The sequence below is a fragment of the Lagopus leucura genome, unplaced genomic scaffold, assembly GCF_019238085.1.
Source record: "Lagopus leucura isolate 7727_CA_CO unplaced genomic scaffold, USGS_WTPT01 Super-Scaffold_100024, whole genome shotgun sequence".
In the NCBI taxonomy this organism is placed as follows: Eukaryota; Metazoa; Chordata; class Aves; order Galliformes; family Phasianidae; genus Lagopus; species Lagopus leucura.
The window spans coordinates 9,140,152-9,155,598 of record NW_024962276.1 but is presented as its reverse complement, the minus strand read 5'-3'; the positions used below and the strand labels follow the sequence as shown (position 1 = coordinate 9,155,598).

General features: G+C 43.7%; 1 protein-coding gene across 2 annotated transcripts in view; it reads right to left on the bottom strand.

Annotated features, from left to right (window-relative positions):
• NLK (nemo like kinase) overlaps positions 1-15,447 on the bottom strand; it is a 39,472-nt gene that overhangs the window by 8,963 nt on the left and 15,062 nt on the right. For both annotated transcript variants that reach the window (XM_042879789.1, XM_042879790.1), the window contains exons 3-6: positions 10,523-10,652; positions 8,914-8,969; positions 1,121-1,227; positions 277-362 (exon numbers count right to left, since the gene is read on the bottom strand). In XM_042879789.1, coding sequence (XP_042735723.1) covers positions 277-362; positions 1,121-1,227; positions 8,914-8,969; positions 10,523-10,652 — 379 coding nt within the window. The remainder of the gene's footprint in view (positions 1-276; positions 363-1,120; positions 1,228-8,913; positions 8,970-10,522; positions 10,653-15,447) is intronic.

The following is a 15,447-nucleotide window of genomic DNA, read 5'->3' as shown; positions in this document are numbered from 1 at the left end:
CCAGCACAGCAGCACTGCAGGGCAGCCCAGGGCACGCAGGGCCACGAGTCAAGGAGAGCCAGGGGCGTCCAAGGTGGGCACAGGTGGGACGATGCCCCAGCACGGAACACCTTTATTTCATTTATAATTGTTAAAGTATCTTTGTGACCTCTTTTCCCCCCTTTAAAATGACTTTACAGGAAACGTGTGAATATTAAATGCTTTCACAGCAAAACACATCTGATTTATGAGGAACAGCACATACAGATGGACATTCTCAATAAATTTGAGGAGCACCTTAAGAACACAGTTGCTGTTCACAAGTAGGTTCCCTGGTTTAATGTCTCGATGCAAAATGCCAGCAGAATGTAGATATTTCAGACCTGAAATATTAAACAAAATTAAAGTAAGTGTCTCTTCTCTCCTTTTAAATAGCAGTTCAAGGCTGCCAGCACTCTGCAGGGCAGTCCTGCAACGCAGCCAGCAGACAGCACACAGAGTTGTCTCCACACAGCTCTACCTATTGGCACAACCCATAGCCCAGTTCTGAATATCATTTAGATTCCTTTGCTCTACTTTTTACAGATTTGCTATTAATTTACTACCAGAAAGAGCTGACAGTTTACTGCAGTGAAACTATCCCAGTACAACCAATGGAAAAGCAAATGGACTAACACTGATCAAAATAATCTAATTTCTTAGACTGAACTTTCCAAATAGATTAAAAAACCCCAAACGATCCTACCTAAAATCACCATCACAGCAATTTGCTTTAGCTAAAACTCACCATCAATTTAAATTAGAGTTCTGCACAGCTGTGTCAGCCATTCTGTGCCCAGGGTCATAGTAGAGGAGCTCTGGAACACCAACATCTCCCCCCAAATTCAACCTCTCAAAGGCCACTGAGAAATCTCTTGCAGCCAAGTGTGTTTTGTCATCTTTACCCACATATGTAACAGAAGGCAGCAAGGCTGCATATGCTTATAAGTTATTAAATTCTTGCTATTCATTCATACTGTGAAATAAAAAGACCAAGTTCCCACAGGAAACTTACTCAAGACAAGGATGCCTCGATAATATTAAGAAACAGTGAAAGAAAAATTACAGCTTTCATTAATTTTACAAGAAAAAAGAAAATTACCTCTTAAAATCTGGTAAAGAAAAACTTTGACGTGATCCGAGCTGAGTGGCTGAGGAGAGACGATAATCTTATGGAGGTCGCTCTGCATCAGTTCAGTGACAACGTATCTGCAGTTCATCAGTTAAGGCAAAAGCACAGAGTGCAGCACGTGGTGTCTGAAACATTAACTGCTGGGAGCTGGAGCTCTTATAGATCACAGCTCAATAGTAACAGAACACAGCTTCCTCACAGGACAGAGGTCAAGTCCCCACACAGCAGTGACAGCAAAAAATGAGTTGGGAGAGAGGATTGCTCAGCAAAATGCCACTTGTATTAAGGCAGTTGTTACTCCATTGTTCCAAATTGAGTTAGGACTCAAAGAAACTAAAATTCTCAATATAATTAATGAGACACTGAAATCTTTGAATTATTCCTTACAATCTGTAAGCCCCAAATATACAAGTACCAGAGTCATGCTGTCAGAGGGGATATACATCAACACAAGTGCAAATCTGCGACCATCTGTCATCAGAAGTGTCTCAGGTTGCTACGTGCCCAGCAACGCAGACTTCCCAAGCACGCACACTTCCCCAGACCTCCCCCATCTCTGCTGCTGTACCTGGTCAAGCAGCACACGTACAGATCCAAGCTACAAAACCTCTTCTGAGTTACAGCATGAGAAGAGAAACTAAAGGAACAAAACCATCTGCTACCTGAAGGGAAGGTGAAAAACAGAGCAAACAGACCCTGGTGGTGAGTATTCATGGATGCACAGAACACAAACAGCCACGTCACTTGTCACTGACAACAGAACACATGGGAGCATCTGGAGATACAAAGAGATCCAAAATGCTCCGGTTACCCTGAGGCAAGGCGTCACAAGAAAAGCATTATGCTTATTCAGAAAGCACTGCAAGTGCTGAAAATAAAGTTTCAGAAAATGGAAGAACGCAGAGGACAGCAGCAGCATGCCTGAACCCACACATCCAGCAGCAGCGTCGGTTTCCTGAACATATTACAGTAATAAAACACATGCTGAAGCTTAAAGCAAAACTAAACATCCCGTGTATGAGGCGAGATTGAACCTGCAATACCGACAAGTCTTACTTCATTTGTAACAACTAAGAAATATTACTGCTTTAAAAACTTTTCTTCAGCAGTCATATTTGAAACAACAACAAAAAAAGGAAAAACTCCCATATCAGTACATTCTTGGCTGAAGAAGCTAAAATTCTGCCATCACACGTTGACTGAATTTCTGCTTCTCAGCAGCACACAGAACATCTCACATAGACTGCTGCACTGGGTGCTGCAAGAGGCAGAAACGAAGTGCTGAGCCCATCTCCCAGGAGCGCATTACTCTGCAGGAGCTCTGGGCACTTCCCAGCACAGCAGGGCTCTGTGTGAGGGCCTGACCTTCCCCCTGGGAGCTAACTAGGTCAGCCCAGAGGGCTCTGATCTGCTCTCACCATTTCCCCACCAGCTGGGCAGCGCTCTGTTACAGAGCGAGTCTGAAATACATCAGCACAGCCGGCTTGAGGCCAGACATCCACCTCTGGGTACCTCTGTAAGCAAGTCAGCTCCAGTACAGACCTACCTGTTCTTACTGCTGTTAGCAATTAATCAGCACAGGTTGAGCTGCACTCACAACAATCTCAAAAAAACATAAATGTTCTCTCATCTCCACCTAATGGATGTTCCTCCATCTGTTGCTCTGCAAATCCTATCTGATCTTAACAAAACAAAAAAAAAATCAGTAAAATTGTTCATCTGCCATTATCACCATTAAGAAAATCATTTTAGGAAATAACTGTTGCCAACTTTGACCAAAACCACCCCAAATTCGATTGCTTTCATTAAAAATATAATAACAATTCTTCATAAAGAAAAAGCCCAACCCTCTAGCTTCATAATTTCTTGTCCTCTAATTTTTCTTCTCCTTTTGCAAAGGCCCTCTTAAATATTTATACCAGCCTTTTTACTTTTTTTTTTTTTTCTCCTTATGGCTGCAATACATCTTTGCATTTCATTTTTAATGTAAAATATTTTAAAAATCTGAAAGCATTACTCTGCACTTTATGATGATAAGATTTCTGTTTTGCTACACCACAAATCCTCCTAAATCTCAATCCCAAGCATAATGTCTCCCAGATGTCTCAACTAGTTGCCATGCCAACTAAAGCAGCTTAAATTAAATGAGGGCCTGAAATGGCACCTGCACCACTCCAGGTCTGCGGCACATTAAATAACGCTCTCTTGACGGGGCTCAGAGGTGCCATTAAGTTGAACGGCAGCTATCTGATTATTGTCTCTAGATAATTTAATGAGGGTCTCTAAACATGAGCAAAAGCAGCACCGGCTGATGTTCCTGCCTTCTGCTAACAGCTGGTGCCCAAGTGGGTCGGCGACGTCCCCCTGCCCAGCAGCAAGAGATGTTAAACAAAACCAACCACGAAACCTGCGGGATTGCGGTCAGCGACCCAGCGGGTGCCAGAGCTCCTCCTTGGAGCCGGCCCACGCCGTGCGCTGGCGGAGAGGCGGTCACTGGAGCTGCAGCACTGAGCTGAGCACCACCACCAGATAAAAATTGCTACTGACAGAAGTAATTAGTTAAGTAGTGTATAAAATTAGAACTACAAATGTACCGATTTGCTTCAGACTAATTACCAAGGGAAATGCGCGGCACAGAAAAGCTTCACTTGAAGCACTGACGGGGAGACTTGCTGAGTTGGTACATTTTACAAGCAAATTTTAGAAAAGAACAAAGTATTGTGATGCAAGATTCTCACCGTGACTCAGAACCTGCCTCACTACAGCTCTGCACACCTCGAAACAGCACCACAGATACTTTTCTCCAGGAAGAAGCAGTGCTTTGTGGCTGAGCTGTGGGCCAGCAGGATGCAGGGCAGGAGGTGTGTTGCAGGGCAGTGCACCCCGCTGCTCTGCAGGCACGGCCAGCCACAGCATGCCACTGTGAGGGCTCCTTGTACACCCAGTCCCACCCCCCACATCACTGACCCACTCAGTAAGTAGTGCTGGTCCCAGTAAAGGCCCCCAAAAGCCCCCTGTCTCAATCATGTGAGTGGCATTGCTCTCGGTTGCCTGCAGTTTAGTAGCACCCAGTATCATACAATAAAATTGCTTTAGTTTCACATCTAAATACTTGCATCTACTATTTCTGAAACAAAGCTTGAATCCTGTGGAAGCTCTGTTCAGGGAAAGACAAACTAAATCAGGCACTTCACTCCTGCACGACGCCTATGGGTTTGCTGTGACACTTCTTCCTGGCTGTACACTGCCATCAGCCAGACGAGGACATGCAGGCTCTCTCTGGTGTCAGCAAAAACTGCCCCAGAAATCTCTTTCCTACACAGTGGGATGGCGAACCATTCCCCAGGGTATGGCAGCACACAGCCTGCAGGGTAAAGAAATAAACAGCACACTTCAGCATCAGTTCCAAAATTCCCTTAGTTATCTAACTGCTTGGTCACAAGGTTACCTGAATTTAATACTCAGATGGAAATACGTTTGTCAGATGTTTGTGCTACTGAATACTTCTTGCAGATCACAATTCTGAAACGTCACAGTGCTTATGGGCACATGTGGTAAAATTAGCAAATATTTCCATGAGTAGGAAAAGAGCAAAACAGTGCAAAGGCCTGCATGAATTAATCAGCAGATAGGGCTGTGCAGATTAATCAGATCTGCGGATAGAGGACAAATTAATATGGATAATTTACTCTACAAATAGATTTTAAAGGGGTTGAAAAGATGCAATGCCAAATATCAACGCACAGCACAGCTCCTCCTCAAAGTTAACAGCGTAGGACTTTCTTACATAGTGTCCTTTCAGCTTCTACAAAAATCAGGCTGTAAACTTTAAATTAGAAATTAAGATAATTGAGTACTCACAAAAGGTTCAAAATCAGAAGGAGAGAAGGGAAAAACACACCAGTCTGTTTTTACTGACTCACTGACAGTCAGACACACACCAGCAGCACTGACTCGAGAGGAAACTGCTAACAACACATGATATTCAACTTCAAAACCTCCCTGGTGTTCTCCCACGAGGACGCAATCTTCTCAATAGAAATAATTTCACATTGATGCATTCCAGGGAAAAAAACAATCACTGCAATACTGGTATACTTAGATATAGTAAGTTAAATTCCATGAGTAGCTCATTCTCTTATTAAATGAAAATTACATGGAACAGACAGCTTGTGCTGAACTAGCAGCCTACTCTTTAAACAACTCCACACTGTTAGCTGGGAATGCTGTACAGCTTGCAGAGCTCACATCCAGGTAAGTTTTTGCTGTAAGAAGGAACTCTGAACAAACATCACCCTGCAGAGATGGATTTGCATCAGTTCAACCCTTTCTGTATCAGTCTGCATGGGGCCCAGGCAAACTCTTGGCTAACTGAAAACAAAACATGGGGCTGGGGGATATATTTGCACCCAGACAGAGCTGGCTCCTGGAGCTACCTTTTCATTTGCAGACAATATTATCCAACTAGATATTGCAAGTGCTGCAATAAAGGCACTCAGCATCAAGTTCTAACAAGGTAAAATTTTAACCCTCCCACAAAAGCTCCTCGTGTTACAGTGACTCTTTGTCATACAGTTCATTCGAGCAGACATCTGGGCCTTTTTCAGATAGAGTTTTACTACTTTGAGAACACCACCATTGTTTCATTATCTCTATATGATGTCTGCCAAACTGTTCAGTTTGCATTCTGCTCTGCCCAGAACACAAACTGCTACCGGCCGCAAAAGGGCAGCCGCAGCCTTCTGCAGAACATCCTGATCCTCTCAGTCCAAGTGCTGCTCAGTTTGTTGGAGCGTTGGCCCACAGGAATGTGCTGCAGCAGCACGTGGCTCACTGCCTGCTGGGGCCACATCGCCCCTTCTGCTGCCTGAGGAGCAGCTTTTGCTCCCTGATGGTCAGAAAACAGTTCTGCCCCCCTGAACAGATGGGTGGGAAGGAGATGCTACGCACCTTTTCTTTCAGCCTTAAAATCTTTCCCGGTCAACAAACAATACTGACAGAATATTGTCTTCTCAACTGCTTCTAACATTCCCTTCAATGGAAAAAGTGTTCCAAAAGTTACTACAGCACCAACTTACGATACTTCCCAGCTAAAGAGGAGACACCTGTGTATTTCCAGTTGCAGATTTCAGTATTACAGTTGATTAAAGATTTCGTAAATCTGACTACTGATGGCTGCAGAACAAAAAGAGCTGCATGGCAGATCAACCACGAGTTGCCCCAAACGGTAACACACTGAAATGCACTTCAGTCACAACATCAGTGGTCACTGTTCTCCTACTTCATCAACGCACTTGGATGCCGTCAGCCCAGCACAGAACCACACAGCAGCCTGGTGTGCATCCCCACAAAACACTGCTCAGAATGACTTAAAATTGGTCAACCACAAAGGAAACAAACATCGCTGGTTTTCCATATGAAACTTGGCAGTAGCTCAGCTTATCCCACTTAAAGATTCTTGGTTGTACAATTACACAGAAGGAATAATCCTTAGCCTAGATCTGATCTAAAACTCACATGACTTGTTATAAAAGGAGAGAACTGAACTGAACTACTGCAAATGACCAAAATCCAGTTTGTGAAGACTCAGATGTTGATCATACGAAGGAAATATTAAAGCAAAACTGCAAGAACTTTATCTAACACTCATGTGACAAAGCCGGAGCACAGAATGGCAAAATTTTCATCCAACAAATCTTTTATCAGCCAATAAATCATGTTGTACTTTAGTTACAACCACTGGGTTCAAAGTAATTTTCCTGAAGATTTTTCTTCACCAGAGGTTTCAAGGTACTACAAATAGATCAAATCACAGTTCATGCAACTCAGTTTATATCAAAGAAAGAATGACAGTTTTCATTATTGTTTTTTTCATTATTCTAAGGAGGGTCATACAAAAACAAACAACAAAGACCCATCAGTAATTGAGAAAATAACCCTTCCAATTCCGACCATCACACTCAGTCGCACTGGGGACTGACACCAGTACACCAAAGCTGCTTGTAGGACACTGAAGCAGACACGTGATGGACGCCCATAGGATTGTGCAGTTGCTTTAAACGTAACTCTAGCATGCATCCTGCCAACAGAAGAGAAGTTCTCAGGTCTCAGTTACGACAATATGAAACTTGTAATTTTGGACAATAAACCTAAATCCTCAATCAGACACTTCACACACTCCTGAATGCACACATGTTTTGAGCTGGAAGGCGACTGACAGGTACCCCACAGCAGCTCAGAACTGGTAGTTCTTCATGGCCTGCCTGATTTACGACAGCATCTGGGTAACAGTTTTGGATCTGGGAGGGAGTTATTGTGTGCACAACAGGGTTGTGGATTATAAACTCAAAAGACAGCGCAACCAAAGCTGTAAAAAGAACAGCAGTCAATGAGATGACACATACCTGAGTTTGTTAAGTGCCAGTGCTCCACCTCAACAGTTCAGCACAGAGTTTAACGGCATTCGTTTGTGGCATTTTCCATAGAAAAGACACAGGTCTGCCAGCTTACTGTGTGGCACAGCCCCCAAAATGCTCATTTGGTAGCAGAAGTGCCAACATGTTAGGACATTTGGTTACCAGCTCTTAGACATTATTTTCACTAGTAAAAGTCTACAAAGATTATTATTTTACTAATAACTTGTCTAAAAATATCTGAACAGTTTATAAAACTGTGAACAATCCAGACTCTTGAGGGAATAGAAGTAAATGATCCATTCAGTGCTATTTATCACGGTTATGTTTTACCAGTTAAAAACTCCCCCCAAACTGATCTTAGCATGACAAATTTTTAAATTAGCTTACAGAAGAGAACAGCCAATGGGTTTAACCAGGCAGAAAAACCTCGCTACAATTCTGGGTCTGCAGCTGGTAAAGTCTGCAGAGATCAGAATTACTCTGGTTTTCTTTGTTCCAAGCCAATCTCAGAAATTCCTACGTTCTGTACTGCACATCTTCAAATCTGTAGTTAACTCACCGCATTAATTTCCAGTGACATGAGCAGACCAAGTGCCCAAATCTCTGCTCTGAACCCCACAGCTCCTCCTGCAGCTGCTCCATAGGAGCACAACCCTCCCTGCACGAATCACTTCACTTTTCAGTATTTCACAAAGCAGAAATTCCCAACCCCAAAACAGCACCCAAACAAAGACCGGAAAAGGAAACAAAATGACACGCCTGTGTCAAGTTATGATGAATGAAAGAAATGTAGATTTTAATATGGTTACCTGTAGACAGCATGTACCTTTGTATCAGTGACACATCCAACACAACACTCTGAATTCTGTCACCTTGATCAAGATAGGAGCTGAACAAAGAGAGCCAGCACCCAGGCAGGCTGCTGCAGCATCCCCAAAAAGTCACGATTTCAAAGCAGCTGACAGTCACTGGCACTTTCCAAGGGCACCAGGAAGCATCTGAAGGCACTCATAACTGAGAGGACAATAATTGCTATGTAGAGTTTTCAAAGAAACACTTTGGAGGATTCACCATCAGTAGCAGCACTACATGCTGGTCCGTATCGCAGCGCCCTGCACTTACAGCCCTACACATTGTTAGTTTCACATGGCACTGCTCAGCATCAGCACTAACAGCAACAGCAGCTGCATGAAAGTACAGCTTCCCTTCTTCACATCCAACTGTTCAGATACAGGCTCGGGGTTTTTGTAGTTCTATTACACAGATCCCACCAACTGCTCGTAGCTTCTAAGCTAACGAAAATTACACCTACCTCAATTAAGCAGCTCTGTTTTATTTTTAGGATACATTTCTTCAAAATAGTCAATGTGCGGAGGCTGGAGTATGTCAAGGGCAGAGAGTACCTAGGAAACACCACACAAGATCAAGACCTGCCCCAGCCAGACTGAACAAATCCCTTTCACAAAGACAGTCAGACTGCACTTTTCTTTTGGAACCTAGCTGTATGTTATCCTCTACAGACAGACTGATATTCCACCTCACTGGATATGTGCATTTAATAGCCCCAGGTCAGGTATTGTCCCCTCGGGGTCTCTTTTCTTTTTTTCTCTCAAGAAAAAAAATCTGCCTGCTCAAGTACTGGCTTGAGAGCACAAATTTATCTATCACAGTATTTTATAGATCTCAAAAATAAGTAACAACAAAATAAGCAATTCTAAGAAAAACACAATGGCAAAAGAAAGCACATTTTTAAGCCATTTGTCTTCAACAGTGCTATAATATAATGCTTCCACGTAGGAATTACAAAAAGCAAAGCAGTTTACACCCTGAATCAGAAGGGCAGACAGTTACCCACATTTTCTGAGCAGAGCAAAAAGGCAGAACAGCAGCAGAGCAGAATTTACATCTATCCTCACATGTTCTTCTAGATCCTGCCCCAAGCACATCATCTGGGAGAAGCTTCAGTGGCTTTCAAGAATGACATGCGACTGCTTACAGAGATAACTTCATTTCATTTCAGCCCTCAATAAAATCCCCCCAGAGACAAGATCCTGGTGGGAAGCAGTTTAAGACATCAGTTCAAAAGATACTGTGTCCCAGAGCTCTCCTCCCAGGGAGCAGCAGCAGTGCACGGCGCTCTGTGCTCTGGCACTAACTCACACACGGTCCCTTTCTTTTGCATCGCCACTGATAATTACCTTAATTCAGTGCTGAGCCACAAACAAAATGTTTCTTGGAACACGATAATGCCAGATTTAAAAAATAAAAATAAAAATTTAAGAAAGAAGGAAAAGCACTGAAACTCAGTTCTGAAACATACAAACTTCATGATCCAGTTGCACTGGAAGGAAGCACAATGCTTGCTGCTGCTCACCAATGAGAGGTTACCACACCACAGCTGCATTTGTGGAAGCTTCAGCAAGTACATTTTTATTCACTGCACACAGAACCACATGGGTCAATTCAAATCATTTTTAAGTTATTTAACTTCACCCAGCTGATCTCACTGAAAGCAGACCCAGGAGTGCTTGCACAGCTGCTCCGCTGCAGAACTGAGAGCAATGAATCCAACAAAGGGGAGCCGAAATGGAGTAAGAAACAGTGTGAAAGCAAAAGCAGCTCCAGCTGGCAAGACTCTGTGCTGACTGAAATTCACCTAAAGCCCAAAATAAGATTAGGCAGGCAGTGCCCTTCAGCCTATCTGTAACCATTTTGGAAGGGGAAGTACGAATACATTTAGATTCCAGGTAATCAAGTATCTGACTTTTTACAGTGCTTGCTACACTAATACCTCAGTTTCCAGGAAATCTGATAAATGTGGAATTACAGAGCTTTTAAAGCATCTTAAATATTCTATAACTTAAAAGGAAATTATTCACATAGAGCTGGCATCATTTTATAATCAGGCTATAAGAAATACTTTGAAGTTAGTTTGAAATACTTTAAAATTACTTACATTGTCATGCTTAAAAAAACACAACATCTTCAACTCCCGGAAGACCCTTTTACAAGAGACCAGATTTTGGAAGACGTTGGGCATCTTTTTGAGTGCAACTCTCTTTCCATCTCGCGGATCTGTGACTGACCTGCAGAACAGAAGATGCAGAACATCACGCTACCGTTAGTCCACGTTTTACTTCTTATCATTCTCAACTTAAATGCTGAGTCAAAACAATGCAAACACATTGGGGACAAAAGTATGAAGCAAAGCGTGTCATACACTGCACTCCAGAGTCTGCATAAAACGAGCATGATCTGTGGATCACTCTTTGCTTACAGTTCACACACAGGTGAGCTCAGCACACACACATCCATGCACACACCGCTGGCCAGTGGTGTGCACTCAGAGATCAACACCCCAGCTAAGGAGCAGATGTGACCACAAACATCTTCACATCCCAAGACTTCACTACAAATAAAATGCCTCTTCAGCTACATAGACTTGATTTTCCCAAAGAGGACAAACAGTGTAATAATGCCAGCAGCACCGTGTCAAACCCAGGTCCATCACTACATCACTGAATCGTTTTGCATCTGCAGAAGTAAAGGCACACAGCATCTAAGCTTCCACAAATGTAAAATGGGAATGACACCGGGCTTCCTCTCAAAGTGTGTGATACAGGTATAGTAGTGCAGAAATTCTAAGGTGCCTTGCAGATGGCAAGCATTTTAATTTAAGTAATTAGATTCCGAAAATAGAGTTTTATAATGAGAACCACAAAAGTAGAGCAAGGAGATTCTGGCACCTCAATTCCCAATCACCATTTTTAAGGTGAGGTTTCTCAAACCTCCCTGTGAAACAGGGTTTTTGGATCTCCAGTCGTGAGGAAGCCTTTGCTTTTGTCGGCATACTTTCATTGGGGTGGTCAAAATAACTTTCTTCTGTAGGAGCGCGTGTAGGAATCAACAGCCAGCCATATCTCCTGATGAAACGGCTCCAATTTAAGGCAGAATAACCAATGCCTGAGATCCAGTGAGCAGATCCACTGCCACATTTCCATTAGTTGTAAGAAATGAACACAGCAGAAGAATGCTGCCCTTAAGGATCGACTCACCACATCACCAGGGACCACGTCCTGGGGCTGCGCTGCTGTACCCCAAAGGAGCAGAGGGTAAAAACCATCAGCAATTTGTCTGCGGGTTTATTCCACTGAAGGAAACTAAGTTGCTTCTGAAATCCAACCTGTCAGTGGGCAGGACAAAACCGATCTGCCAGAAGAGGAATTAACACCAAAGCAAGTTTCACTTGCTTGCAGGCTCAGATCTGGTCGAGCGAAGGCTCCGCTCGGTGCCGGAGGACTCGGATCCCACAGCGCAGCTCCACAGCAGCACGGCTCAGGGGGGCTGTGCTTAACGGCCACCTCTGAACCACATCCCCTCCCAGAAACGTGCCTGCCTTCCTCCTGTTCTGAGCACAAACATCACTGAAGCGCTCGACCCCAGGCTGCGTGGGGTCCTCAGGTGGAGGAACAACACACCTGGGTTCAAAGCCACACTGTATCTTGTTCGTGGCTTAAGGCAAAACTCACCAAGTAGCATTTCAGGTTATTATTCATGCAAAGACCAGTCATGCTCAGAGCTGGTAACAATATAACTAATGAAGGTGAATGGCAGCGCAGTAATTTCACGCTGTGTTGACTTTGTTCTCCCTTAACTCGGGCAGCAGCTGCTTTGGCTCAGCACAAACAGTCCGGAGAACAGAGATAAGTGCTGCAGCCCATTCCGAGGAATGCTCCCATTTCTTCGGTGAGCTGCTGCAGGGCTGAGCCCACCGGCAGCACTGGCTCAGCTCCCTTCCTGCCATCACACCACCCTCTTCCAAACATCTGCACCAACGGCCAGCTACTTTCCAAACCTAACCTCCCGTCGATTAATTATGGATGTAGAAGACTGTGCTCTAAATGCATACACTAAAAAAATCAGATGTTCATCGAGTAACAAATCAGTTTGTGTAGTCCTACCGTGTGAAATGAAATTTAAACTAAAAAAACCCCTCTACCTCTGTCTAAATTAAAGTTCTTGTAAATCAATTTTAATTACACATACACAACGATACAAACTGCAAAGCATTTTTCCCTCTTGGTATTAAGCCAGTAATTGTCTAAGTTTTTTCCTTAATCCTTTATAAAAAATAATAAAAACAACGTTTCGCAATCAAAATGATTACCTTAGAAAGATTACTGAGGTAAGGAGGGCAGCTGCTGAATGCCTGGAAATCCCGACAGCTACCACAAATTTACTGATGCCCCTTTCTCAAGGTCCAAAACCTGTCTAAAAACCAGGAAGTGCTGAACATCTGCAGAACTGCTGAACTTCATCGCAGCTGTGTAAGCAAGTGCATGTCTGCTGCCTCTGATTTGTCATCAAACGCTGCCATACTGCAAAAATTGGTGTGCACAAATAGCTTGTCCTAAAGGTCCCGTTGTAGGCTGTGATAAGAGCTGGACGGGGTTGCTGCTGCAGGTGAATTTAAGGCTTTTTTTTATCTGCTAACAATCACCTGCAATGCCCCGCTCTGAAAGCAGCTCCTCAGCCCTTCCCCTCCTCCCTGCACTGCTCCTCTCCCCATGGCCCCGCTGGGCGCCCCGTGCTGCTCCCAGGGCTCTTCAAGGGGCAGCAAAAACTGACAACGCGATGGAGATCAGCAATGCCAGGACAGCACTCCACAGCAGGTAAGAGAAAAGAAGCCTGTCTGAGAACCTGCTATTTACATCCAACAAAGATTCTGAAAATGTGGCTTGGCACTTGTATACTTTGATATTAGTAAAATAATTATTTATAGCAATGAGGTACCAGGTCACATATTCCCCAGAGGAACAAGGAAAGCATGAAAGTCTCCCAGGAGCTAATTGAGAGAACAACCAGAAAGGCAGCTTTGCTTACTGCTGCTGTTCTCAGAAGAACCCATTTCAATTCCCTCCTCTGCTTTGTTAGGATATTGCTCCCCAGGTGAATCCAGCAGCAAAGTGAACAGCAGGCAGGAACCTGTCCATCACTCAGCACAGTCAATGGGCTGCTCTGCCAGGGACCATGAAGTGTGCAAAGGCTTCACTTATGAAACGTCAGCTGTAGCTGAGGATAGAGATGAGAAACCACGACTTAATCCAAAAATAAGAAAGTGCTACATGGGTGTGGGGCAAAAGTTGAAGTCATAAATAAAATCTGGAGGGGGAGAAAAACAACCAAGGAAGATCTAGTTTAGCCTTAATTGTGCCTTTAAGAATTCTGGCTGCAGATGTTACTGTGAACATCCAGCCACATCAGTCTTTTTTATCATTATTCAGTGCAAAACGTCAAAAGCTACTGGTAATGCCATTAAACAGAGCCCAACATTTTGCTTCCGAGGCAGCCTGAGTCCTTCTGCAGCACCGTGAGCCGCGGGGCAGGAAGCTGCAAGGGCTGCCAAACCACACAGCTGGGAAAGCAAAGCAGCTTCTTGTGAGATGTGCTCCCTTCGTTACCTCACCAGTCTCCCAGCACATAACTACTACTGTTCCCCAGTGAGAATATTTATATTAATTTCCACTTCAACTAATTGGCTTCATGGTTCAGCCACTTTAAAAATGGTGAGCAGCTGCAACAGCTACTTGTCATCTGTCACCTACTGCCACAGGTAATACCAACAGAAGTACAGCCAAAATACCACAGAAAGTTGCTTCTCTTTCTTTGAAAACACGCAGTCATTCTGAACAGCCAGTTTCCTCCAGAACAGCAGCCTGATCAGCTCTCTCTTGCCATGCTTGTAAACAGGACAAAGAATATCCTGCTAGCCAAAAAGAGGGAAAGGAAACACAAACAAAAGCAGTAAAAAGATTATGGTTCAGGTAAAGATACCAAAGAATGCAAAACTCTTTGCCTTATTCCTGGAAACATCCAGATAAAATCTGTGGTCCCTCCGAATATTTATTTACCTTAGATATGCAACCTGGCATATTTCATGTAACAGAACAGCTGATTGCAAACGTTTGCCAAGAAATCATCAACAGCTTTGCTGAGCTCAGCAGAATAACGTCTTATCAAACAGAACACAGCCTAAGAACTGCAAAACAGATGAACTCCATTCTGCTACTCTTTGCAGACCCACTGAAATATGCAACCTCTGAATTCTAACACTCAATATCTACTACACACGTCTATATTTTTTAACAGAAATAGACACCTTCTAATTGAGATGCAAACAAATCTCTGACAGAACTTTGGCTGCTGTCAGAAAGTTATCGAATACACATCTGGATGCTCAACATTTCTCTTCAAATACCACCTATTTCGTTCAGACACCAAATTTCTGCAAAATCTCTCATTGTGTCAGGAGTTGATGTTTCTATACCTGCACACTGTGTTACCTGTGCTCTGGACTTAGGGCTGCACCTTGCTTAGCTCTTCTGTATCTGCCCTGCATTTGCTCACAAACCTGAGACCAGGCGCACAGCGCAGGCACAGAGCTCACAGCACACAGTGAAGTGATGCGAGGCCCCCAGCCCTCGTGTGCCAGCAGAGCTGTGGGCACTGTGAGCTCCAGAGCACCTTGCAGCACAGCAGACTGAGCCGCGCCGCGGGCCTGGAGGGGCTGGAGCAGGGCAATTCTATCCCTAAGAGAACTGCAAACAACATCCTTGTGCTACATCTTACTGTACGTTCTGAAGTACTGCATATGAAATGTATTAAGAAAGATAATTTACACAAACTAGCTTTTCTTTGCAGTAAAGGCTAATCACTCCAGAAGCAATAAATTCTTATTAGTACTGCAGCTGCAGAAAGGATTAATGGCCATCCAGACCTCCAGCTTTCAAAGACATTGCTTATCAAGCTGAATTCTCCTAGGCATTTCGCCTTCCAATTCTCTCTGTAAGTCTTTAGCAACTCCCTACCATGCTGATGGCA